A 25255-nucleotide genomic window follows, 5' to 3' on the forward strand; every position below is an offset into this window, starting at 1 on the left:
GCGTGAATGGGCGAGCACGATACGTGCTCTGTCGACGATATACTACCGCTGGACAACGTCCGAGGTACTTAGAGGAACAGGTCGTAGCTAATTCACGCAAATTTACAGAATCTATTAGTGTATATTGCATTCAACGGGCTACAGATTACTTCTTTGTTTCCACTTACTGGGAAGGGACAGGACAGGACCTCCACCATTCCATTCCTTGGCATTCTGCTTCGCTGCAAGCCGTTCAGAATCTCCTTTTCAATGATTGTGGGCATTCGAAGAAACATTGAAGGGGGTAGAGAAGGTGAATCTACGCACCAAAGCTTCAATACCATCATGTCAGCCACTGCAAGATCGAGGATGCACCAACCTAAATTTTAACCTTGACAAGGCCCGAGGGTATGCACCGGACATTAAAGAGAGCAGGGAAACACGCTCATGGCATTGTATCGCTGCGCGAGTAGGCAAGATACGCATAATAACTAATCTGATTGAATAAGTGGTGGGTCGTCACAGCCTTGTTTCCGTCTCCCCGCCACGATGCAGGGCCATTCCGCCAATCTTGGTTATTCCATCCATGAACAACCCGGTGCGAGGACCGACGAGACCCATCAAACGAGCCCTGAACGTCGACTTGCATACCAAATAACTAGAACGGTTGAGCTGCAGTCATGTCTTGAAGTCTTAGTTGTGGTTCGTCCTTTTGTCGAGGCTGATTCCCAGTCTCACCTTCTTCTTGTCCCAAGATCCAACTTGCTGGTCGGACAAGAGGGAGTTGAACAGTCATGAACTCTGTTTTGAGAACGGCCTGCGACAACTGCCACCGACGCAAGACACGATGCATTCCTGGAGCGGAGCGAGGTTGCCAGCATTGCCGCCAGACAGGCCAGGAGTGTGCTTTTTCGCCGAGAAACAACATGGGCAGGCCGCGGCGCAAACAGCCAGCGGAGGTGTTACAAACGCATCTCAACGCAGAGTCGCCCTGGGAATTCCATCTACTCCAAGACTGTGCCGGGATTCCGCCGTCACCATTGTTTCCAAACTGGTATGATGACGTTTACAAGACGTTGGATGCTTACCAGCGCTGATGTACTACTGGCAAGGGACGATGCTTTCAGGTTTCAGCAGCAACACTGGGGCATGGTGGCCGATACTGATGCCTCGTCAACTCTTTCGTCGTCAACGCTGTCACCCACCACTCCAACGGATCTGTGTAACCCGTTCATTTCAAATTCCGGAGATCTAGACGCCATGCATGAGCCATCAGCACAACCTGACCCCAGTCTGCTGTGCAGTAAACAGGCGTCAACAGCGGGATGTGTTGGTCGCGAGTCGTCAAACGACCTTGGCAGTATCGTGTCCCAATATGCACAGCTCTCTCAATTTTTGTTTCAACTCAACATGCACGCGCCTCACGATATGCTTGCACAGGGAGAGCGGGGTGCCTTTCATTCGTTGAGCTCTCTGGTGTCGTCGCTCTGCGAGACGTTGCGCATTTTTGAAGAGAGACCGCTGTGTCACGCCGGAGAAAAAACCGCATCGTCAAGCTTCCTACTGGCGGCTTTGGTGGTTGGAAAGGCCGTCGGTTTATACCACGAGATGGCCAGGAGCCTTTGCCATCCCGCCTCTGCCCAGCCCATTGGCATGCACAGGAGGCTGCGCTTACTTGCCGATATCCACACCATGGAGCTTCAGCTGGAATACATGCGACAGATGTTCCGAGCTTCAAATCACCCTCTCAGCGTCGAGACTGTAAAGCATGTCGATGAGACCATTGCCATTTTGCAGAAATACTCTGCGCTCTGGCGCTGATGGGACGGGTACAACCAGGGGGGAAAGGCAGGAAAAGTCTTGTCTACATACACTTTCAACTTCTTGCATATTATACTTGCTTGAGCGAAATACAAATAAAATAAGCCGGCGCCTACCATGGGCATCCCCGCATGCGGTCGCCGGTAGAAGCTCAAGGCATCGGCGAGTTTCTGTTTGCAGTGGACCAAGTGTACATTAATTGAAAGCTCCCGATACCAGAAATGCCGCTCGGCGACTTTCTCCAGCAGTGGAGGTTCCGTATAAAATATGTTTTAGTACCTAGAAGTACTGTGCGAGTTGTTGTTGCATCTTCAATCACACCATGTGCGCAACGTGCGACAACTAACACAGCGCCAATCGACACCAATAAATACGTACACACGCGCCCGCTTCCTTTGTACGCACCTTCTTGTAGGTCAAACAACTTTATACACTATTCTCTTTCTCAATATGTTTCCCAATGCTTTCCTCGCTTTTGCGGCCCTCGCGCCCGCCGCCCGGTCGTTTGACGCGCACTGCAACCTGTACGCCCCCAATGGCGAGTGGATGGTATGCCAGACGCAGGTGCCGTACACGCCGCCGGGGGGGCTCTTTGTCAAGATGAACCCGTGGAACAAGACGGCATTCACGTATGAGTTTTGGTTCTCGCATCAGTACAAGGAGCTGGACAAGACGGTGAATGCAACTGCTCGCATGGAGGTGGGGATGCCGGAGTGGGATGTGTCGGATTGTAGACAGATGACGGTTGTTTCAAAGGAATACATCTAACCGATTAGGAGGAGACGAATGAAAATTTGATTGATTGATTGATTATTATTAAAATGTCTTGTATATTTCTACAAGCATAAGTCACGAGAACACGGAGCCCAGAGTGAGCCCAGTTGCTGGCCAAAGGTCTACATCTTCCGCTAGGCTGATCAAATAAACCACCAGTGTATATTTTAAGCAGAAGTTGACAAGTTACTAGCCAAATACGTAGAGAGATGTATTCTTTTCGTTTAGTTTTTTATCTAGAAAAGTAGTTGGTTTTACCACTGCGTTATACGCAAAGCTTCTCAGCAGTTGTATTGTTGGCTAGCTACGGCGGTATTTGTACTATGGAAATTGACGCAAAGCGGCAAGCGTTAAACTCCGAGGGGGCGAATGCAGAGGACTGCCTGGTCAATCTGTTCAGATGGGTTAATATTAGAGAACAGGCAGCGAGATGTTCTGGGTACCTACAATGGGAAGAACGCAGCACCTGGCCTGTTGGCCATTCTTGGCGCAGATTTCCTTGAAGTTCTTGGCATCGCGGGGAGTTTCAGGGGCTTTTGAGGCGAAAGACCCAGGTCAGCTCTCGAACTGTTGCGCTTCGGAAAGATGCGGATGGGAGGACTCACGGGTATCTCCGTCGAGACAGGCGAGGCCGAGGATGTCGGTGGCGCAACAGATGGGGTTGGAGTAGAGGAAACCTCGGCAGACGCCGCCTCCTCCTCCGCCGCCGCCGCCGCCGCCGCTGGTCTGGGGAGAAACCTCAGTGGGTGCGGCGAGGACGCTGGCGACAAGGGTAGCAATGAGAAGGACTTGCATCTTGGCTGATGGGAGTATCTTGGGATGGTGAGAAGGCGAAATGTAAACGGAGCGAGATGGTGTTTGAAGTCAGGCCTGTGAGTATCAAGGAGAGGATCGTTGTCCTCTTTATACCACACGTCTACCATGCTCAGACTGGCCACCATGGGCCGTTACCAAGGTCAGCTCAGAAACAGCTGATTATGATGCCTCCATGACGCCAAAAAGCTGAAAAATCACGACGAGACTAGTCGATGCATTGGCAGTGGCTGCAGCGTTCTATCGATGCCGGTCCCGTCTCACTGCGTGGCACGGCGGATGTCCGTCGTCGGCATGCCGTTGGTCAGGACCGGGGGTTCCCAATGCCGTGGGCGAGAAAGGAGGCTCATGATAAGGGGACGAATGACGACAGCTTCGCATGCGGGCTCTGGCCACTGTCGGACAAGTATGCCACCATGAGACGACTTTTGCGCCGGTCGTGCGACCTCGAAACGAAGCGGCTGATGCCAGAATCATACGTGTCGGGGGCGCAGAGTGCAAGAGCAGGACAAGAACAGCCCAGGATTATTGTCTGGTGATGGATGCCAAGCAAAGCTTGGCCGGGCGACTTTGCTCCGCGCGGCGCGGCTTCCGTGACAAGGCCTCTCGTCGTGGTAACTAGACAGGACACTGCGGAAGCTGACTGCATGGCGGCGACGGGTCTGACCTCATGGCGCCTCTGGAGAGGAAATGTATGGCGTGGTAGTGGCAAATCAATAGTTTTGTCCTGCTTCCGACGCGGTTTTCAATATTCGAGGATTTTGGAGTATTTGCACAAACCTCTGGTGAGCGGACTTGGAATGTCACTCTGGTCGGGTCCCGTTGTACCCGGGAGAGCTTCACGTCTCGATCGGCCCATACTGGTGTTACACACACCGGAGCAACTTGCCAAGCTCTAGAAGCTCATCACGAGTTGTCCTCTTCTTCTTTTCCTTCTTTTCTCTTTCCATTCCCCTTTGTTCTCTGTGTGCGGGGTTGGCTTATCGCATGGGGCTGAACAATCAAGATGAGCGGAAAAAGGCCAGCAAATCACATTGCATCGGACAGTTTGCCCTGACAAGACCGCATCCCACGCCAATGGAGAAAACTATGCAGAAAGCGCACCGCATGTATGTGATGAAGCCCGTTCGACGCAGGAGACCAGTCAGTTGTCAGTCTTCGCCGCCCCCCCCCCCCGGCATCGTGAGTTTTTGGCGGCGGCCGGGCTGAGCTGCGGGATGTGGCGGTTTGCCGTCATGATAGTCATCTCCAGGTCCATTGGAGGCGGCACGTCGCCCTCGGATATGCACATCATCTGAGACAGCCTGTTCCAGCACAGCTTTGCAGGGGGGCGGCATGGACGAAGGCGGCTGACGATGGCTGGATGATTACGGCAGGGCTGAATCTTGGCGCTAAGAATAGGATATCGAGAGGCGTGCCGCCGATGTTGAGCAGTCAAAGTGGAAGGACGTTTCTTTGAAGAAGAAGAAGAAGTCGACGGGGAGAAATCCAGCTGAGTCATCAGCGGAATGGAAACCTCAGTGACGTATTCTGGTCCGCACAGGCAACTCCGCCTTGGTGATTGCGCAGCTGCCAGACTGGGCAACAGGCAGTGCGGGATCCAGGAAATCGATAAGAGTGATGGAAATAAAAGCGCTGAGCACGACACACAACGCGCCGGCATAATGCAAGGCGCCCATCATAACGCGCATCTTATAGCCAGGCACCCGTGCCACGTCCTGCTCACGTTCCCGTCTTATGCGGCGCCCGCGCCGGGGCCGATGATGAGGCGAGCACTCCGGCTCCGTGTAAGCCCGCCAGATCTCCCTGTCCGGGTGGCTGCACCCGCGAACCCGATCCCATTGTTGTCCCCCTCGCGATTTACATGTGCTTTTCTTGTTTGCACCACGCTTGATTGGACCCCTCAAACTTGGGGGTCCTAATAAATGGGAAAGAAAACAAAATTACCCCGCTAGGTAAACTAGGTAGTGGACAGCCGAGTTGCAAGGCCTCCGTGCCCGCTGCTGCATTTGGCCCGATTGCCCGTTGGCCCCGTTGCGGCGTGCCTCGGGACGTTTTTTTTCGTCCATGCGCGTTACCAAAGCCGGCGCGTGCCGGTAAAAGAGAGTCTACCCCTCCTTCTAACCACCATTCAGCTTCATCTAGTCGTTCTTTTTTATTTGTTTCAACTCCCTTGCCACTTTTTTCATCACCAAAGGGCAAACGTTTCTTTTTTATCTTCCTCCTGCTGAATCCCACGCGCCAAAACTCCACCACTTCGCCCAACATGGCCGGTAAACTGGCGCCGCTCGCGCTCCTCGCCCTCGCCCTCGCCGTGCCCTACTTCATCGGCTACCTCTCCTTCGCCAACGGGCTGATGCCGCTCGTCGACGAGATCTGGGCGGCCGGCGCCTTCCCCGACGGCACGCCGCTGCGCACGCGCTGGCTCGGCCTGCCCAAGCTCGACGAGCTGCTCTCCAAGCTCGTCGTCTTCTTCTGGCCCGTCGCCGCCTTCCAGCACCCGGGCCTCTTCCTGCACTCGCTCGCCTTTTCCGGCACCTTTGCCGCCGGCTGGACCCTCGTCACCCTCGAGACCTGGCGCGACGGCAACGCCTGGACTCTATCCGGCTTGTACGTGCACAACTTGACCTGCCCCTTGACCAATCAACACTAACGCCAAACTACAGCTCCGTTCACCTTGGTCTCGCCGCGCAGGTCCTCACGTTTGCCTTTGCCACGCCCGTGTACGGCTTCCTGCATCTCGTCACGGGCCGGACTGCGTCGGCGCCGACACGCGCGCACATGCACATTCAGTACGCGGTGCTCGCCTCGCTGCCGCTCGTTTTCTTCGTCGGCAACGCCGTGCCGAGCGTCGCCATGGTCCTTCCCTTTTCCAGCCGCAACACCGTTGCCGTGAAGCAGCTGCTGACGGCCGTGTGGCAGCCGTGGCCGGCGTACACGGCCTTTGGGCTGACGGCCGCTAACCTGCTCTTCGGCGGACTCATCACGGCGGGCGACAAGGCGACGCCGCAGGGCCGCAAAAAGGCCGCCGGCGCGCTGCGGCTCATCTACGCCATCGCGTTTGGCAACGCCGCCGTGTCGCACCTCGCCGCCGCCACCGTGACCATTGGCACCACCCTCGCGCCGGGCATCTTCCATCCAGACTACGCTGTCGCGCTGCACCCGCGCAAGGTGCTGGCGGCGGTGCTGCCGTGGGCCGCCAATCCGGTCGCCCAGATTGAGACGCTCGGCGACGGCGTCAACGTCTTTTTGCGCTGGGATTACTTGCTCGGCACCACGTCGCTGCTGCTCTGGGCGAGCGTGCTGTATGCCCGCGCGCACAGGCACTACGAGGGCAAATCTGTCGACGCGCTGTCGTTCCTGGTCAAGATTGCCACGCTCTACGCCGTGATTGGGCCTGCCGCCACGGCCGTCGAGCTCATGTGGGAGCGCGAGGAGTATGTGCTGCAGAGCGAGGACAAGGCGCTCACGACCAAGAAGAGGAACTAAGTTGGCGGTTGCAATGATGCGTGACGGGATGGAAGTGGCTCTTCGAGGAGCCATGTACTGGCAAAATGTAATATAGAAGATGTGAATGTGACTACGGGTCTTGATGGATATGTGCCGTGTATAATGTGGCAGAATGGAACATGGAACATGCTACTGGGGTTTGATATATGCCGTGTATAATGTGGCAGAACGAAACATGGAACATGCTACTGGGTCTTGATATGTGCCGTGTACAATGTATGCCTGCTATTCATCGAATAACCCAAAATAAATCATGGTCCGTATTTACCCACGCACCGTGGTCCGTGGCCCAAGGAACCGCGCCGGAAACCCCTGCCAGGGTATCAAAACGTGCCATCAGCAAACTATATATGTCTCCCCATTGTAGCATTTATAGACGTGGCTCGTCGTGGTCAATCTTGGACACCAAGCCGGGAATGTCGTCAACCTGCGCCTTGCCGACTAGAATGTCATTGACGGCGGTAAAAAGCGGGTAGTCGCGGAGCCTATCGCGCGTGGACAGGAAGCTGTGCACCTCGAACGAAGTAAGCGTGCCCTGGAGCTTCTGCCCATTGAGCTCCTGCTTTTCGACCTCGCTGACCGAGAGGCCCTTTTCAATGGCCATTCTGGCGCAGCGAAAGTTGCGACCGCCAGAGGACGAGGTGATGAGGTCGGCGACACCGGCAGACGTCTCGGTAAAGGTACTGGTCTGGACCGTCTCGCCAAAGAACTCCTTGCCGAAGCGCACCATCTCCATCAAGCCGATGCGCATGACGGCTGCCTTGGCATTGTCGCCCCAGCCACGTCCCTCGACGAAGCCGGCGGCGAGGGCCACGACATTCTTGAGCGCGCCGCCGAGCGACACGCCGGCCACGTCCGAGACCATCTGGACGTGAAAGTACGGGCGGTGGAAGAGCTTGCGCAAGCATTCGTGGTCGAGGGGCGGGTACTCGGCGGGGACGGGGGTGAGCTTGGACTTGGACTTGCGGCCGCGGGCGTCCTTGTGGGGGACCTGGGCGAGATCGACGGTGCCGACGCTGGGGCTGGCGGAGCGCGGCGTCGGGGCGCGCGAGTTGTCCATGGACGGGGGGTCATAGGCAATCGTCGTCTCGGACCATTTTTCGGCGGCAATCTCGTTGGCAATGTTGGCGCCGCTCAGGGCGCCGACGTAGATGTCGAGGTCCTCGCCGATCCACTCGCTAAAGAGGCTGACGCCGTCGGCCGAGACGTTGACGCCCTTGATGCAGCTGACGCCGCGGGCAAAGGGCACGATCTGGCCCTTGAGCTGGTTGCAGACATTGTGGATGAACTGGTGGGGGAGGTTGAAGATGAGAATGGTCGAGTCCCGGACGGCGTCGAGCAGCGAGGGGTTGGCGACGAGGTTGTCGGGGAGCGTGATGCCGGGCAGGTACTTTACGTTTTCGTGGTACTGGTTGATGATGCTGGTGAGCTTCTGCGGCTCGGAGCCGGCGGCGGCGGCGTGCTTGGAGTCGGACGGGATCACAACGTCCTCCTCAAACACCCACATCTGCACCTCGGGCTCAAAGAGGTCCTTGTAGAGCTTGGCATTTTCGGCGACGATTTTGGAAATGGTCGAGCCCCTGGGCAGTCAGCGCGAGGTGCATAAATCCAGGAGAAACGACGAACCAGTTGCCCGACCCAACGACGGTCACCTTGTGCTTTTTGCCGTGGCCTCCCAGCAGCGCCATGCTCGTCATTGTGCGAATCGGTGAGGAAGAGGGGTATCGAAAAGTGTTGAGGCGGACGGTGAGGCGGCGATGCAGTCTGGGCAGCGGGCACAGAGCTGCAAACGATAGCATGCAGGGGAAAAGAGGATGAGGGAAGGGTAGTCGAGGCAATTGGCAAGTGGACGGGGGGCGGCGATGAATAAATACCGGTGTTGGGGTTGTCGAAGGGTGGAAGCTGAAGCTTGAAAAGGCCGACGGTGTCCTCGTGCTGTCTGTCACTTTTGATGGGATGCGGCGATAAGGACAAGATAAGGCTAGCTGGGTGTGGCTTGTGAAGAGTGCCGAGGAGGTGGGAGGTGACGGAGGTGGAGGAGGCGAAGGAGGCTTGCAAGAAAAAATTAATGTACCATTGGCTATCTACTGAATTTGTACTTTATCTCTGCATTTTTCTTTTTGAAAAAGAATGGCCATGTTGTGAGCTGTAGAGCAGGTACAAGCGTGCTCCTTCGCCGCTTGGTGGTTGCTTCAGCGCTAACATTGCCGCTGAACCACTGTAGCCCGGTCAACTCCCCTGCAACCCCCTGCAGCATCCCGGATAGATCCCATCCCTGTCTGTGAGATGAGACGGAAATTTTGTAAAAATTCTTCATTATTCATCATAATAATAAATAGAACGGGTGCAAAATCTACGTTTCGTACTATCTTTACGATGAACGTTATTGTTCCACTCGGCTGTCTTTGACAAGTACTATTCTTCCTTGCCCATTTCATCTCAACACATGCGAATGTCGGCATCGAATTGATCAAAGAGAAGCCGCGGTATGGTTTCCTACAGAGATTGTCAACTAATAATATGGCATTCGGCGTGCGGTGAGACCGAACCTCAGCGCCACACCGAGATGCGAGGAACTTGGCAGCTGTCACATGCTGCTTTGGCAAAGGCAGGCCTGCAGAGTCATGCACAAGCAGCGCTATATTTACCTGCCAATCGGCTATTTATGGGCGGCCCAATAATTCGCCAGTTAGGAATACTAACCTCTTCCTAATTCTTACGATATTCACTATGAATTAACTTCTTTCTCTTTCTAATTTTCTTCATCTTTATTATCCCTCTTATCTTGCTTATACTTATCGCAGTAGAGTTACTCCTAGATATAAGTGTGTTGTTAATCGTCACTGTCTGTGTCGAATTCGACCGACGCTCCTCGTATTATAGCTCTTGGACCAACGTATAAACGGAACAAGACGATGTCACGAAATCCATATCTGCTTCCACAGAAGTAAAAGTCTGATTAAATAGTGCATCGCAACTCCTGTACCTGCACCTCAGCTAAAACGTCGGCGCATCTGCCTCTATCGGCTGCAAATCGCCCGCCCCCTTAAACGTGCGCAAAATCGTCGCCTGCTCCGAGAGCATGAACCGGTCCGTCTGCGTGCCAATCTTGGCGAGCTGGCGCCAGCGCTCCGCGTCCGCCGGGTTGCGCTTGTCGCCGTGCGCCGCCGCCGCATTCTCCCAGTGGCCCTGCGAGAAGCCGAGCAGCGTGGTGATTTTCTGCCGCCCCAGGTCGTACACCAGCGAGCAGATGGTGCCCGTCTCCTCGAGCCAGTTGCACTGCCAGAGCTCGCCCGGCCGGATGCACTGGTACGTGGCCGTCTGGTAGTTGACGCGCCCGGCCATGGGCCCCCCGTGGATGGCGTACACGATGCGCGTGTCCGAGAAGAACCACATCTCGTACCGCCACTTCTCCGGCTGCCCGTTGGAGTCCTGCGCGTCGTAGTCGTAGATGAGGTGCAGGTCGCGAATGTCCCGGTCAAACGTGGGATCAAGAGGCGTGTTGGAGTGGAAGTGCGGAAGGGCGGTTTTCGTAGCCATGATGGAGGATAGCAAAGTAATGTTGGGGGAAGGAAGATGTTTGAGTGATGTGAACTATATACAACTTGTTGTTTTAGAGTGTTTGGGGGTATTTATAGATTAAAACATAGTCGAGATGTGAAGACTTCGGCGATCCCGCCAGTAGCAAAGGTCCGCGGACCCTCAAGTGCCGGTGTTAGTGCCGACACCTTTTAGGTTTCAAAGGAAGCTCGCCGCTAGCAAAGTACAGTTCAATCTGAAGTTAATACCACCAAGGGCGCAGTTGACCGAGACCAAAGCCGCGGACTGCATCTATGACAATGACATCAATAAGCGCTGCCAAATGACTAATACGTTGGTAACGGTAACCGTCAAAGCCAACGGCAAGCTAGTGGTGCGATCTACAGTTTAATTGCTTTTTGCTCCGCGGACAAGCCCATCACTTTGTTTAACAATACTGATTGCTGCCAAGGACAACTTTAGTCGGTGTATACTGTTACATGGTCAACTTCTCCTGTGTCTAGTCGTGCAACAACTACATTGAAAACCGAGACCTACAACTCCAGCACCACAAAACCAACAGCCTTCCAAAGACCAAGAATCGCACTTCTTTTCGCCGATTTGGACGCAGAAACCTCTGATTCCTGCATTCTTTAGCGTCTTGTGTTATTACTTCAAACTGCTCGATATATAATGTGAGGCGACACGCCACGGGCTATAGTACTGAATTGCGCGCTAACTAGCAAAGCGAGGTCATTTCTCTTACAATTCCTTACTTCAACTCCCGGTACAAGAGACAAATAGTGGATTGAAGTCGAACGCTATCAAATGGTTTTAATATAAAGGCGTGCTGTAAGCGTCAAAATCGTACATCCACGTATCGATCGAGGCTTGATCGTAGACACAGTCCGGGGTGGTGGCATTGCCAGACCACAAGGGACGCAAAGGCCAGCGGCAGATGGAGTTGATAGTGCCCTTCGTATCCAGCGTCTCTGGCGCCGCCTTGCTCTCGACCCATTCAATCACAGTCTCGAGCGTGGTTTGAGGCCACTGGCCGTTGGGCTGCAGCGGGTTTGTGCCGCAATGGGCACCGCCCGGGACGAGGAACAGGCGGTAAAAATCGTCCATGGCGGCGACACTCGCATTGTACGTCATGTTTGCGTACATGACGGAGCGCACCGACTCGTAATAGTGCACAGATGAGCCCGCGGGGATGGAGTCGTCCTGCTCGCCGTGGACGAGGATGACCTTGGCGCCAGCGGAGCGCAGGCCGCGCAGGTCTGGCTGCGTGGTCTGCAATGAGTCTCCGTAGCGCGTCTGGCCCTCAATCATCAGGTCGCGCAGCGTATCGTACGTGTAGTTTGATAAACTCGTCAGGCTGCTCGTGTTCCGCAGCTCCAAGTAGCGGGCCACCCACTCGCCACCCAGACCATTAATGTACAGCTTCCAGGAACCAGTGGCATTGTCAAACGTCGTAGCCGCGTCAGAAAAGGACGCGCCGGGCTGGTAGCTCAGATAGACAAACTTGCCGTCCGAGTCGTACAGACCCTCGAGGATGGTCGCAGCCACCTCGGCACCCTTGGCTGTGATGGTGCCGTTCTGCGCCGGGCTCGATGCACCAATGGAGATGCCGCCCATGACCCGTGGCGTTGTCGCCGCACACGAATACGCCTTGCCCACGGTACTCGAGACGTTGAAGTTGAGCTTGCAGAGGTCAGACCGCGCGACGACGCCATCCGTCTGGCCATCGAGGCCGTCGCACGCGGCAATGGTCAAGTTGACAATGGCGGCGAGCTCGCAGGTTGGCGGGTAGTAGCCGAGTGTCTGCTCGATGACGTTGCTCGTCAGATGGTTCACCTGCTGCTGGCCGTAGCGAATGGCAGGCGCACCAATGACGGCGCCGTCAAACTGGTCCGCAAAACGCTGCAACTGACTCCAGCCCTCGCGTCCGCCCTCGGAGCAGCCCATGTAGTACGAGTAGACGGTCTTGTTCGCAGAGACATTGTACAGGTTCGCCGCCAGCTGCTTGCCGATGAGGGCCAGCTCATGATGCGCCTGGTAGCCAAACATGTACACCGACTGCCAGTTGATGGTGCCGTTGGCCAGCAGGAACACGCTATTCCACTGCGTTTGTACGAGCCGAATCCTCCGTCGGTGATGCCAGAGACGGCGCCGTTCATGATGCCAACGGGGACCCGTCTCGGGCCAGAGTTGACGGCAAAACCGCCGCCGCCTGTGGAGAGATAGCGATTTCGGAATGCGCACGGGGCGGGAACCCAGTAGCTGACGTGGACGACGTCGTCGGCGATGCCATTGTGCGAGTAGGCAAAGGTGACGTTGCAGTAGTTGATGGTGGCGGCCCTGTTCCAGTCCGACTCTGCAATGGAGGCGTTGTAGGTGATGGCGGTAGAGACCGAGGATGAATTGATTGTGATGCCGGGGAAAGAGTTGTCGGCGGGAAGGGCAGCCTGGACATATTTCACGTTGCATATGTCTTGGAGGGTGGCTGCCTGGGTTGCAGTCGCGGTTGCAATTACCAGGGCGAGAAAGGTGTTGCACCGCATCACGAGAGGACAACGGTGAGGGATAACGGTCGATGGATAACAAAAGTCAAGTGTCAGTAGATAAGTCAATACATAAACAAGCGAGGCGTCAGTAGCAAAAACAGCGACAGGTCTTATTATAGTCACTGGGAGTACTACGTTGACAAAAGTACCTCATCAATATATATGGCCTGGCGGCTTGTTTCCAATACCACGGACAATAGTGACATCGATATTTGGAATCCCTGCAACTTATTGAGGCCACCGTGCACAAAGCACCATTCAGACTGGCCTCCATCAGCGGCTGACGTATGCCGTCAGCGGTTACGAGATAGTTTTGGTTCTTGATGCCGTAGAGGAGGAGGCCGGCTTGCTGCGATGAGCCACGCGGCAGATGGAGATGGCGGCAACAAGGTTTCCTACTCGCGGCAGGCTGGAGCAAAACGGGGCAGTAACGATAGTTTCGGGCATTTTGTTATTGTGGCTTGTGATCTAGTGGGAAGATAACCTTGGCAAGTGCGGGGAGTGGTGACAGTGACAGTCGGCAATGGAGGCGGCAATGGAGTCGGCAATGGGTTCGGCGATTGTTCCCCCGCAATAGATGGTCATGTTCGATCGCACACCGTCTTATCAGATTTTCTAGAGTCTATGTATGTTTTTACATGTCGTTATGTGCATCTACTGTGCCCAAAAAAAAATGTCTATCAAACAGACTTGCAAACATGGTTGAAATTGGATTAATTGTTACTATTATGAAATTATATAGGAAAGCTACCTCGCCCTTATAGTAGCACATTGAGCCACTCATACCTATCGTAGAGTAGGCCAACGACTATTTACCTGCTGCTACATACCCCGTCCAGGGGTTTTGATACCAGCACTGGTTCGCTAGCTCACACTGGGCATAGCCGTCGTTGAGGGTGTACTTGAAGCAGTCCTTGTTGGAGCACGGCATCCAGCTCTTGATGGCCATCCAGTCGCCGCACTTTCCGCCCGTGCAGCTGCGGACACTGGCCTCGGTGACGGCGAACCACTGCTTCAGCCAGAAGCGCCTGTCGCTCGGGCCGTACCAGTCCATGGTCGCGGGGCCCTCGGTCATGACGGACACGGGAAACTCGTACTCGCCCTTGGCGAAGTCCTTGGCAAACTTCTGCAGGTCGCCGTGGGTGATGGCGATGGAGCCGCCGCCGGTATAGGTCGCCGGCACGCTCAGCGGCTTGAGGCAGGCGATGCAGTGCTGGCCCAGCTTGCACTGCAGCACGCAGCTGGCCGAGTACCACCAGTAGTTCCAGCACGTCCGCGCGTCCTTGAACTCGGTCCTGGTGCTCTCCGGGTACGACGCCGGCGGGCCGTAGGTGCGCGCCGCCAGGTCGCGGGGGCTGCCGCCGCGGCGGCCCACGCGCTCCATGTCGGCGGCGGTAAAGTTGGCGTACGTCACTTCGACGACGCCATCGCTGAGGACTTTCTCGGTCCGGGTGAGGCCGAGAGCGCAGTCGGCGGCGGCGAGCACGAGCAGGAGCGCGTGGGAGAGCGCAAACTTCATGGTGAAGAAAGAATGTGGTAAAAAGATTGTGGTTGTCTGGAGGAGCTTGGTCTTTGACTGATTGAGGAGTGAAGGAGTGCTTGGAGAAGGAAAAGCAGACCATCACGAGGGAAGAGCGATTATTTATACATATTTTCTGAGACTCTCCCAGCGACGGCGACGATGCGAAAAAGCGCGACAATCCTCGACTTCTTTCCGTCGTGGTCGCGTGCCTTGTCCAACCTACTCAGGCAGGCGCCTCGATGAGGGGAGCAGCAATGCGCTCGGCTGCCCGATAGGCATTCAATGACAGCTCGGGAATGTGACAGTCGCTGGGCCTTGGGCGCTGGCTGATCGGGGCCCCGGCTTGGCGCGGCAATTGCGGACCTTAAATTCTCGCAGCAGCGAATGTTTGCGTCTGAGCATCGCAGGCATGTAACGTGAAGCAGCCAATGCCGTGCCAAGGCCGGAAGACGGAAGACGTCTATAATTAGCAGGGATGCCAAAGACAGGGGGGCACTATGGAGTGTACTCGGAACTCGTAGGGCTGCAGGAACGGCTTTGCAAGGCTGCAAGAACAGTGTTCCGGTGGGACCTGTTGATTATACGAATTATTAGCGTTGACTTGCTTATTATTACCTGCATAGTAATAGCACAGTGCAATCCTGTTGATTGCACTCACGCTTACACCACCAATGGCCACCACGCTGCTTGATCTTGCAAGGTCCGACACTGCCGCAGTCTTTGTAGTCGAAATTTTCTCAACTACTTCTTTCAATATTTCTCTCGCCTGCTCGCACGACCATTACCGTTCATGTACTTCCCCATCGTGGTTCGGTCCGACCGCCGTGGCCACTCCGTCATGTTACTGTAGTTTCAGGGCAGTCAGATCAGATGCGCTTCCTCTGGCGGGCGCGGGTGAGCGTTCAAAAAAGCGCGCACGCGATTACGTCTCCCTGTCCCACGAAGAGATCGCAAAATTGTGCGCCGCAAAGTCTGCGTCGGCTTAGCCCGCACGCTGCCGTCGAGGCCAGTGCTGCCAGGAGCCGAAAACCCCCAGACCTTGCAACGCTTGGGCTCGCGGGGTAGGTTGACAAGGACTCCGCCCCAAGCTCTGAACTCACGATTCTTTGTCTCCATGAGTTATACCTGAACATTTGCAGCCTCTTCCCCATGCCCGAGCGCGAGATTGGCCATGCAGGGGTCGCCGCGAGAGTATACCATGGTTGACGGAGGATCGCGCTTCCGGCTTCCGTGCCATTCAGTCAACCAGTTAAAATATACTGCAGCTTCCTCAATGTATTAATCTGCGGCGGAACTGAGTTCAACAAAACATTCTTCGACTCGGCAAAATGAATTGAGAAAATGCCTGCACATAACGCAGGCTCCATGTCTCGCTGCACACTGTCGCCAATGTATGCCATGTCGTCTGATGAGATGCCCAAGTGTTGCAGTACTTTGCTGAATAGGCCGCCGGTTTTGCTTACGCCAAAGGAGTTTGTGGTAGCAAGGAAGTCGATGTAGCTGCTAATACCAAGAGCCTCAATCGTTCTCTCTTGTGCATCCTGAGGGCCTTCGGTTATCACAACAATCTTCTTGCCTATTTCCTTCACGGCAGACAGTAGACCGAGCGCACCACACTTCAACTCAAGCGATTCCGACAGTGTAGCTTCATAGATTTCAAGAAGCCAAGTCATAAAGTGTGCGTCATATGGCAAGGAGAAGTGCTCTAAAACGAGAGTGAATCTCTCCCTCCGGTAGTCGAATGATGTCTTCCCATCAGAAAATGCATTTGCCGTCTTCAGTTGGAGAACCTTGGAATATTCTTGCTTCAGTGCAGGCATGGGGATAGTATGTAGCCTAGAGATCTCTGCAAGGACCTTGTCGGTGGCCGTCGAGGAGGCTTGACGAAACTCATGCAAGGTGTCGTCAAGATCAAAGCCAATCCATGTCTTCTCCAAAAGAACGCTTCGTAGTCTTGGGACCTCATCCTGCCAGCAGCGGAGATAGAGACGTCCTAGATGCTCCTCGACCGTGTTTTTCTCGTCATTGGAGAGAAGACTGTGGGGCGGCACGTCTGGGAGCACCGACGACGCAGCCTCTACAGTCGTGAATAATCCTAAAGAGTTTTCCTTACAAAATATGTATTCCTCGCAAGTATCAGAGATGATAAGTGAGGCTTCAAACGGTTTCTTGAAGTCGAGCATGGTCTCCGAGAATGGCACTCCCCACCATGAGCAGATGCGCTGAACTTCGTTCTGGGGCTTCTGAACGAGTCGCTCGTAAAGCAGGCACGAGATTGCGTGCGAGGGAGCTTGATCAAGCATCCGGAACATGTTCGTAAAGCACTCAATTAGACTCTGCGCATCTGTGCATCCAACATGCTTCCAGCTGTCGAAAACCCGAATGGGATCACGGATCAGAACGACGGGTTGGGTCATTGTAAAGATAGATTGCGTTGGACATGTATCGTATAGACATTCTTCTTTCTCATTGTTGTTTCTGACTGCTTCTTTGCATATGAGGAATTGTTTGCCCAGGCTCCTGGCTTTGTCGATGACGTGGTGGCAGGGGCTCGCTCGGGTCGACAAGTCGAGACAAAAAGAGCCCTGGGCATTGTCCGTTGGCACAGGTCGGCTCGTGATCGCGCACTCGGGCGACTGAGCAAAGATCCTCATGAGAAGCGCTGAGCCGCTACGAGGGCAAGCGACCAATGATCGAACCTTGGGCTCCTTGCTAGGCACGTCTTGCTTATCCATTTGGGCTCGACAGATTTGGCGTATGTGACGGGATTAGGTGTGTGCTTTGCGGTTTGCGTTGGCAAGATAAGTGAGAAAAGGGTGGAAAACGGCTCTTAGATGTGATCAGAGGGGGATTTAGGCTTTCAAATTTTAATGAATAGTTTTTTTCCGCCGGACTAGGTACCTATGTACCTAGGCCATTCATAAGTAGACACGTAGCTGTATTGTCGTAATACAATTCGGTCAGTGTTGGAGCGCCTACTACGAGAAGAATAATCACTACCCTATAGTCGCAAATATGTTTCTCCTTGCCCAGACGCAAAGTTCTCACATAAATACTTTACAACAGATTCATTTCTTTTTTTCAATTATATATATCATGCGACTGTTGCATACGTAAATTTTACGAGCCTGGTGCGGTATCTGGAGGCGGCTAGGCACGAAGTTTCTCATATCACAAGTGCCGTTCTCTCACATACGTGTCACGCTAAAAAGCAGGGAACCCATTCAAGGCTTGAGACTGTTAAAATCACGGATGATCTGCTTGACAACCCATAATAGGAGTACTGCAAGTGGAATGAATTTATATGCTGGGAAGAGGATGCCAATATGTACCTCTTATGTATCTACTTAAACCGGAGGCCTGACAGCGGGTTAGCCGTCTAGCAACGGCTTCTTTTCGCCGACTGTTTTTGTCGACTCCCCTTTCGCATAGTCTGTCGCGTCCGTTCTCTCGCCATCTCCAAAAACCGGCTTCAAGACATAATCGTAGGTGATCCACATCATGTTGGACATGGCAGTCATAAGCCCCGACAGGAGCTTGGGTGTCTGGCCTGTTTCGTCGGCAAAGAGCGCCGCCACACGGAGCATGAAGAGGAAGAGGGGCCCGAAACAGACTAGAAAGACAAATTTGCCAATCTTTTGCCCAGTATGCGTCGGCGTGTAGGGCTGTATCGAGTCCAGGTAGTCCTTGTACACCCGCGGTAGGCCGTGCTCTTGGGCGCCCGTCCGCAGTAGGTTCACGTAGCGCTGGCTGGGCTGCGCGTAGTCGTCTCGCGGGCGATACGGCCCGGTCGTGAGGCGATCCCACCACCCACAGTTCCCAGGCCGTTTGTGGTCCGGGGTGCGCGGTGCGTGCAGCGTCCTGGCCATAAAGGTCCCTGGCAGGGTCGCGCCGCCCGTCGCGCTGCTGGGCAGCGGGACGCAGGGCACGACAATCTCCTGGTAGCTCGCGCCGCCGCCCTCGGTGCGCATAATGTTGCGCCAGTCCGAATTGGTCACCTCGTACACGACACCGACGAGGCAGCCGTCCCAGTGCTTGCTCGGGCTTCCATCAGGCCTTTCCGCGTCGGCGTCGCGGTAGTCGACGTTGGCAAAGCACGGCTCCATGTACGCGACGCCCGGCAGACTAAACGTCAGGCGCAGACTCGGCACATACACGTTCATCTGCGACAGGGGCTTGATCTTGCGCATGCCCAGGAATGTCTGCGCGCACATGTTGGAGCCGTAGGCTAGGTAGAGCACCGTGTCGGGCGCCGAGGGGCCGTATTCGCTGTCGTTTTTTGCGCTCCATAAGCGCTGGGATGTCGTCTCGACGCAGTTGAAAGAGCAATCGACGGACAGGTCGGTGAGCTCGGCAGCCTCCGTCTCGTACAGTGCATGGGGTGCGAGCGAGCCTCGTCGCCCCTGGGGCGGTTCTTCAGCTCTCGTCATTGCGGGGGCGGCCTGTCGGTACGCGTACTAGGTATCGGTCAATGCTCGACGCCGGCTGTCGCAATTGGTTGCGATATTCTGGCAAGTATCTCGTGTTCACAGCGCGTCTGGTACAAGAAACAAGTCAGCCAAGTGCAATGGGAAGATATGAAGGTGTTATAATCTTCTGCGGGCCGTCGGGTCCTTGTTCACAGCCTTATGCGCTAACTGGAGTTGCGGCGGACTTGGGGGGGCAGCGGACATGAGTCAGCGACGCTCCGTCCAGCTAAGCACTCCAGCTAAAGCACTAGTAAAAGCCAATGTGTAAGCCCGACCGCCCGAGACTGGTTCGTTTACCCTGGTGGCCCAGAGGTTGCGTCATGATAGTTTCAGCTCTGGTATTCGTTAGGGGCTAGACCATGGACAAGCCGGAGTTAGCGCTCTGTTATGTTCGTTAAACTGATGGAAATAACGGCGCGCATCAATTGCGCATGACTAATCAGTGCTCACCCTCTTCGTTTTCTTCCTCCCCCGTATTGAGAGCTGACGATCGGGCGCAGGCTTGACCATGGGTTGAGATATTGGAGGCTGCAAAATTGCGGTGCTGGTAGTTGTTGGGAAACGCCTGTCCATGGCCGACCGCTGCCAGCTGCCAGCTGCCAGATGCCACCAGCTCTGACGGTGCAGCGGTGCAGCCGTTTGCAATCTCGCCCGTTTGTAATACAATCCTGGAAGGCAAGTCTCAGACTAATTCTACATATGAGTAGTTTCCTGTCATCACCTTGAATGTTTACAATGGTGGGCACAATGGTGACGACCCTGAGTGACGAGGGTATCGATGATGACGAGCTGAGAGACATGCAGCCGCAGCGTCAAAACGACCATTGGTCCTGCGGAAGCATGGGACGCCCCAGCTCTCCATCCTGTGGGAACTCCCGAGATGCCAGATGGGACTTCCAAGAAGATGCATCCCTCCACGAGTTCTCCAGCGCCCAACCCCGCAACGACCAGCTACCGGAGACCGTCCCGATTCCATCCCAACTGGAGATGCACAATGGAGCCATCAAGACCACCGAGAAGAGCAACTATTTGGACATCTCTGAGACGTGCTCAACAGCTCGTAGAAGCACACCTTGTGTCGGCTCTGACTTGGATCATCCGTGGGACTTCATTCATGAACGATCGGAGGTATCACACTTGTCTGCCTCTGACGCTGACGAGCCCGCTGCTCCTGCTGTCGAGCAGCCTGATAAGGCGTCGAGGAGCGCCGGAGCACCGCAAACCACAAATCCGGAGCAGCAGAAGAAGAAGGCCTACAATACTCGATCAAGGGCCAATATTTCGTACATGGATGGGTTGAGTAGCTCTGACGAGGATGCCCCTGATGCTGCTGCATCCCCGGACAAAGCACCTCGACCCCCGGCTCAGAAGACAGCCAAGAAAGCCAGCCCTATCAAAGTCAGTGGTCCAATTCCTACAAAGAGCATATCCCCGAAGGATAACCAACCGGCGGCACGGGCCGAAAGCGAAAGTCCCCAAACGGGAGAAAGGAGGAAAAAGAGACAGCGCCGCAAAACACCACTCCCCATAGACGAAGAGACACAGACTGTCCAAGCCAAGCTTCCCGCTACTCCTCCCGTGTCGGAGCAGAGGCCAAAGAAACGCCTCAAGCGTCAGCCCCGACGCCTTCTGACTCTGGAAAAATCACAACCTCGCACCAAGAACAAGAAGCAAAAAAACGCGTCTCCCGTACCTATACTAGTTGCTACCTCTCCAGAACTTGGTTCCGAGCAGCCCGCCCAGGAGCCACAAAGCCCTAGCAGTGCGAATGGGCGATCCGCAAGTCATAGCAATGATTCTGTGGCGGTTGTCGATCGGGATGATGAAGAGGACGACGGGAGTAGCTTGTCAGACTCGTCCCTTTCAACAGAGTTGACTACACCAAGCGCTATACCAAGCCTGCGACGTGTCTCGAGTTTTCAGATCCCTGTTGTGCCGCCTCATCAACCACTTCCATTGCCCCCGCCTTCCCCCTCCGTGTTCAAACAAGTGCGAGACTCTATCGAATTGATACCAAGTACTCGCCCTCCGTTCATTAGCGAGTTGTCTACTGTCATGTCGCGAAATGCCTCGAAGCGCGACGAGGACATTGGTCAACGGTTGGAAGAAATCCACAAGGTAGTTGTCTCTGTTGAAATCACTTTTGTGTATCTCCTAACGTGATATAGCGAGTTGGCTTGTATCTCGAAGACAAGGAAAAAGAGGTTGGCGCCGTCCGCTCCGTATACCTCAAGAACGGCACGCGCTGCGTAGACCGTCTCAGGAATCGGTTTTCGAAAGAGCGCAACAATCTCCTACAGAAACTCCACGAAGATAGAGATACGTTTAATACATCACTGGCTGCTGCGAAGCGTAGCCTTCGTGAAGGGGCCAGAGATCGGCAAAGGGTTTTGAAGGAACTGGACCGGAATGCCAACAAGCGACAGCAGTCTTGCTCCAACGAAGTCATTCGTATCAAGGAAATTGCCAAGAGAATACAGATTCGAGGTTAATTATTGCTAAAATATATGCTCCAAGGTGACGAAGTATTTTATTCGCACATGGTAGAATAGATATCAGCCAGAAGAAAAAGCTGCCCTGTTTTCTATCTATAGTGCGTGTCACTCTTTATAAGGAGGATAACTAATCGATCAAACTACAGCCACGACCAAATTATACCGATTGGTGTACCCTGGGTAAATTTATGTGTGGATTACTTTAGCTATCGTGAGCATGCGGCGAACAGCTTCGGTGCCGACCACGACAGACCTCGTTTGTCAAACACGCACTCCTGCATCGTCAGCTCTGCCTTTTTCACATGCAGCACATAATGTCCCATCAGCTTGTTCGGGCACCATTTGATCCATTTCCCAAGCTCGTATCCTTTTCCCGTTCCCTTTGAACTTCTCATCTAGCCACGATCATCCGTGGCCTACTTCCTCCTTCATCCACCAGTTCCTGCCTCGAGGTATCAGGGCAGTCTTGCATCTCGCCAATGCAACTGACTCCAAGTACCTTCCAAAAAATTGCCATTCCTAGCAAGCCCTTCTCGGGTAAAAATGTCGTCTACACCCGCAGAAAATGATACCCCAAGTGGCGATGCCCTCGATATTTTGTCGTTGAACTACCACGCCGACATTGAACTCGTTGAGGACCCCAAGATCTTCCGCGGCAACAATACCAGTCCGAGCAAAATGGATAGCCGACGCGTCATATTCTACAATCTCCCGCCGTCCGTCACTGCTTTGCTGGTGGCGCGCGCAGCAGCCGCCTTTGGCCAAGTACTTCGGGTAGAGGCCGTGGCACCCTTGGCTCCGGGGCTCGGCACCACGGTCATAGTTGAGTTTATGACATCGAATTCGGCCACCATGTGCCAATTGGCAATTAATTCGACCTGCCCGACATTCTGTTCCCAAGATGGCCAGCTATACGTGGCCGGCGTTTGGGTTGTGCCTACCCCGTCATTCCCCATTGGCAGAGAAACCAACGCAAGCGTGAACAGAGGCTGTACACGAACTGTTGCCATGTTCCCCATCTCAAAGGAATGCGTATGGTTCATGATTCAAGCCGTCGCACCGCAACACGACATCTTGGACGCCGAATACAGCGATGCAGCCAGAAGACTCACTGTCGAGTTTGCGCGCGTCGATGCGGCGCACCGCACTATGACGCAATTGAATCACGGCATCTTTGACTTTGTATTCGGCGAAGAGGCCTGCCAGAGGGAGGCTATTCCACGTGAAGATAGCGTTGAGTACGGCGGGTACGTTCCGTACTTGCCTCGAAACTACTTGCATCAGCGATTCGAGCGCGCGCCGTTCAATGAGTACTGGCCGCATCGATACTACTATGTAATGACACTGCGCAATCTCCATCCTCGAAGAAATTACAACAAGCGAGATACTTCCTCGTCGGATGCAACCGCTACTGACGATGACTCGCACGACGCCGCGTCAAGTACTGAGACAAGCTCGTACGACGAGCCTCGCGGGAGGCCACCCGTTCAAGGCCATGTCTCCAGGTATGTCTGTACCGTATTTCCCCAATTTCCAGCACTCACAAGGTCTCTTCGCTCCAGGAGGCAGAAACAAGAGAAAAAGGAGCTCCTCGCCAGTGTCGACGAGTCCCAGCTGGCGGGCAGCTGGGACCAATACTTTGAGAACCGCCACACTATCAGCCTTCGAGGATGGGACGAGTACGGCAAGATTGCGCGGCATCGACGCGAGCTTTGCGCCAAACAAGCCTTGGCCGAAGGCATCATCCCCAAGTGCGGAGGGCACTGTCCGCTGGACTGCAGAGATATTAAGGAAACACCCCGTCCCGAGGAAGTCGACAGGTTCCTGGCCGCGCCACAGGAGGATTTGCTGATTGCTCTGTGAGCGAGCCCAGCTCCAGGGTGACGAAGGGCGTTTTTTACTGGAGTAAAAAGGGGGAGAGACTCAATTTGGCTTTTCTTGCTGGGGCTATTTTTACGCGATTTATTTAGGATGGGATCTTGGGAATGACTAGTTTCAACAGCAACAATTGACAAAAGCACGGTGGATTCATGGACCGAAAAGGTAACAGGAGTACCAAGGCGCTTTGGTGGACTTGCAAGTTTAGCTCAGTAATAATATTAGCCCAGAAATACGCTCAACCACAGTGTATGTGGTTAGACAATAATTATGCTATTATACACAATGATTCAATGGTAGTAGACAACTTTGCTCTTTCTCGTCCACGCCATGGTGGTAGCTCACAGCATCGGCGCTGGATACACAAGATTCAAATTCGGCCGCGCGCCCTGCGAGTTGGGCGCGTCCCAGACGTGCTTGTCCATGCCGTCGTCGCTCGAGTAGACAAACATGCCGCTATTCGCACTCGACGGGCGATCTTCCTCCTCCTCCTCCTCCTTCTTGCCCACCCCCTGGCTTCTCGCCATGTTCGTCGGCCGAAGAGGCGGGAGTCGCGCCATATCCTCCTCCGCCTTGCTGCCATGGCGCGGTTCCAACGACGACGCGGCCTTGCGCTTCTGCTCGGCAACCGTGCGGCAAAACTCGCGGACGAGGTGGTCCGGGATGTTCTCCTCGGGCTCCCAGGTCGATTTTTGGTCGGGCGGCCAGTCGCCCTCCCAGCGCACCTTGAAGTAGCGGATGAGGCCGCGGCCTTCGACGTCGTACAGCTCCATGTCCTCGAGGCACTCGACGGCCCAGTCGGGCTCGTCGCTGTCCGAGTCGGAGAATATGGGGAGCGCGGGCTGTTTTCCTTTTGACCGGTCTGGAGATCGGCTTCGTGCGTGGGATCTCGAGGGTTTCTTTTTCTGGGCCACGTGCGGTCGATACTTGGGCTGGGCATGCGGCCGTGGATGGGACTTTTCGGCGTGTGTTTCTGATGGTCGCTTGCTGGGGCGCTGCGCGGAAGGCTGTGGCGGAACGGGATGTTTCGGCACCGCGGAGAGGTATTCTGTCATTGGTCTCGAGGAGTGCTGTTTCGTGTGGGTGGATGGTTTGGCTGGGTTGCGTATAGACAGGTTGGCTGATTCGCCCATAGACAGCCTGGCTGGGTCGCGCATAGACGTTTTAGTTTGTTCGCGCATAGACGGTTTGGCTAGGTCGCTTATGGACTGCTTGGCTGGGTCGCGTGTATATGGTTTGGCTAGGTCACGCATAGACAGCTTGCCCGGTTCAACTGAATCGCGTTTAGACGGTTTAGCTAGTTCGCGGGTAGACGTTTTAGTTGGGTCGCGCATAGCTTGTTTAGCTGGGTCGCGCATAGACTGCTTGGTGTGCTCGACTGGATCGCGTTTATGCGGCTTGACTGATTCGCTCGTAGACTGTCTAGCTGGGTCGCGCATGGACAGCTTTCCCTGTTCGCTCGTAGACGGTCTGGCAATGTCGCGCTCGCGCGCTTTGGCAAGCGGAAGCCGCACCGCAGGCGATGCTGGCCTTGATTTCGTCGCGGCCGCCGCAGACACGAGCGGCATCGTCATCGGCGGCGCCACGCCCGGCCTCTTCAGCAGCTGGTTTTTCGCAGTGTGCAAGCGCGCGCCGTCATCCAGCACCATTGGCGCCACGGGAGCCATCGGCGCCACGGGCACCGGGCGCAGCGGGTGCGGAACCGCCACGTCCAGCTCCCGTGCGCGCTTCGCCCGCGCAACGTCCAGCCGGAGCTGCTCCGAGGGGCTCTCCTCGCTGCTGCCGCTTTCCAGAAACTCCTTGCGCTTGCGCTTCCGGGGGGTGGACAGGCTGCCCATCGCACCGCCGTGCAGGCGGCCCTGCTCGCCGCCGCTGCCGCCCTCCGTCTCGGCGACGACGGCGGCCTCG

The 25255-nt window shown here is 55.0% G+C and overlaps 13 protein-coding genes across 13 annotated transcripts in view; 5 read left to right on the forward strand and 8 right to left on the reverse strand.

Moving 5' to 3' along the window:
• Positions 1-773: 773 nt before the first annotated feature.
• CCM_03535 (Fungal transcriptional regulatory protein) lies at positions 774-1800 on the forward strand (the record flags this gene model as incomplete). Its single annotated transcript, XM_006668686.1, has 2 exons — positions 774-1033; positions 1071-1800. 2 exons carry the CDS (start codon positions 774-776, stop codon positions 1798-1800), a joined length of 990 nt encoding a protein of 329 aa, XP_006668749.1.
• A 450-nt stretch (positions 1801-2250) lies between these two features.
• On the forward strand, positions 2251-2568 carry CCM_03536 (uncharacterized protein; the record flags this gene model as incomplete). Its single annotated transcript, XM_006668687.1, has 1 exon — positions 2251-2568. One exon carries the CDS (start codon positions 2251-2253, stop codon positions 2566-2568), a length of 318 nt encoding a protein of 105 aa, XP_006668750.1.
• Positions 2569-2924: 356 nt separating this feature from the next.
• On the reverse strand, positions 2925-3369 carry CCM_03537 (Hydrophobin 2; the record flags this gene model as incomplete). Its single annotated transcript, XM_006668688.1, has 3 exons — positions 2925-2966; positions 3022-3107; positions 3180-3369. 3 exons carry the CDS (start codon positions 3367-3369, stop codon positions 2925-2927), a joined length of 318 nt encoding a protein of 105 aa, XP_006668751.1.
• Positions 3370-3733: 364 nt separating this feature from the next.
• CCM_03538 (uncharacterized protein) lies at positions 3734-4036 on the reverse strand (the record flags this gene model as incomplete). The annotated part of the gene is made up of 1 exon (XM_006668689.1): positions 3734-4036. The coding sequence occupies one exon, from the start codon at positions 4034-4036 to the stop codon at positions 3734-3736; it is 303 nt and encodes a 100-aa protein (XP_006668752.1).
• A 1617-nt stretch (positions 4037-5653) lies between these two features.
• On the forward strand, positions 5654-6876 carry CCM_03539 (uncharacterized protein; the record flags this gene model as incomplete). The annotated part of the gene is made up of 2 exons (XM_006668690.1): positions 5654-5997; positions 6054-6876. The coding sequence occupies 2 exons, from the start codon at positions 5654-5656 to the stop codon at positions 6874-6876; spliced, it is 1167 nt and encodes a 388-aa protein (XP_006668753.1).
• Positions 6877-7267: 391 nt separating this feature from the next.
• Positions 7268-9154, reverse strand: CCM_03540 (glycerol-3-phosphate dehydrogenase; the record flags this gene model as incomplete). Its single annotated transcript, XM_006668691.1, has 3 exons — positions 7268-8477; positions 8531-8984; positions 9067-9154. The coding sequence occupies 3 exons, from the start codon at positions 9152-9154 to the stop codon at positions 7268-7270; spliced, it is 1752 nt and encodes a 583-aa protein (XP_006668754.1).
• Positions 9155-9894: 740 nt separating this feature from the next.
• CCM_03541 (Phenolic acid decarboxylase, bacterial) lies at positions 9895-10437 on the reverse strand (the record flags this gene model as incomplete). The annotated part of the gene is made up of 1 exon (XM_006668692.1): positions 9895-10437. One exon carries the CDS (start codon positions 10435-10437, stop codon positions 9895-9897), a length of 543 nt encoding a protein of 180 aa, XP_006668755.1.
• Positions 10438-11250: 813 nt separating this feature from the next.
• Positions 11251-14502, reverse strand: CCM_03542 (tannase, putative; the record flags this gene model as incomplete). The annotated part of the gene is made up of 3 exons (XM_006668693.1): positions 11251-12540; positions 12606-12922; positions 13857-14502. The coding sequence occupies 3 exons, from the start codon at positions 14500-14502 to the stop codon at positions 11251-11253; spliced, it is 2253 nt and encodes a 750-aa protein (XP_006668756.1).
• A 1244-nt stretch (positions 14503-15746) lies between these two features.
• CCM_03543 (Haloacid dehalogenase-like hydrolase) lies at positions 15747-16922 on the reverse strand (the record flags this gene model as incomplete). The annotated part of the gene is made up of 1 exon (XM_006668694.1): positions 15747-16922. One exon carries the CDS (start codon positions 16920-16922, stop codon positions 15747-15749), a length of 1176 nt encoding a protein of 391 aa, XP_006668757.1.
• An 807-nt stretch (positions 16923-17729) lies between these two features.
• Positions 17730-18935, reverse strand: CCM_03544 (gliotoxin biosynthesis protein GliK; the record flags this gene model as incomplete). The annotated part of the gene is made up of 3 exons (XM_006668695.1): positions 17730-17788; positions 17853-17865; positions 17910-18935. The coding sequence occupies 3 exons, from the start codon at positions 18933-18935 to the stop codon at positions 17730-17732; spliced, it is 1098 nt and encodes a 365-aa protein (XP_006668758.1).
• Positions 18936-19709: 774 nt separating this feature from the next.
• Positions 19710-21466, forward strand: CCM_03545 (uncharacterized protein; the record flags this gene model as incomplete). The annotated part of the gene is made up of 2 exons (XM_006668696.1): positions 19710-21092; positions 21143-21466. 2 exons carry the CDS (start codon positions 19710-19712, stop codon positions 21464-21466), a joined length of 1707 nt encoding a protein of 568 aa, XP_006668759.1.
• A 546-nt stretch (positions 21467-22012) lies between these two features.
• Positions 22013-23332, forward strand: CCM_03546 (uncharacterized protein; the record flags this gene model as incomplete). Its single annotated transcript, XM_006668697.1, has 1 exon — positions 22013-23332. One exon carries the CDS (start codon positions 22013-22015, stop codon positions 23330-23332), a length of 1320 nt encoding a protein of 439 aa, XP_006668760.1.
• A 356-nt stretch (positions 23333-23688) lies between these two features.
• Positions 23689-25255, reverse strand: part of CCM_03547 (Chromo domain) — a gene marked incomplete at both ends in the record, with an annotated part of 2107 nt that continues 540 nt past the window's right edge. Inside the window, one exon of the mRNA XM_006668698.1 lies at positions 23689-25251. Within this exon, the coding sequence (XP_006668761.1) occupies positions 23689-25251 (1563 nt within the window). The remainder of the gene's footprint in view (positions 25252-25255) is intronic.

Source organism: Cordyceps militaris (assembly GCF_000225605.1).
Source record: "Cordyceps militaris CM01 unplaced genomic scaffold CCM_S00002, whole genome shotgun sequence".
Taxonomy (NCBI): Eukaryota; Fungi; Ascomycota; class Sordariomycetes; order Hypocreales; family Cordycipitaceae; genus Cordyceps; species Cordyceps militaris.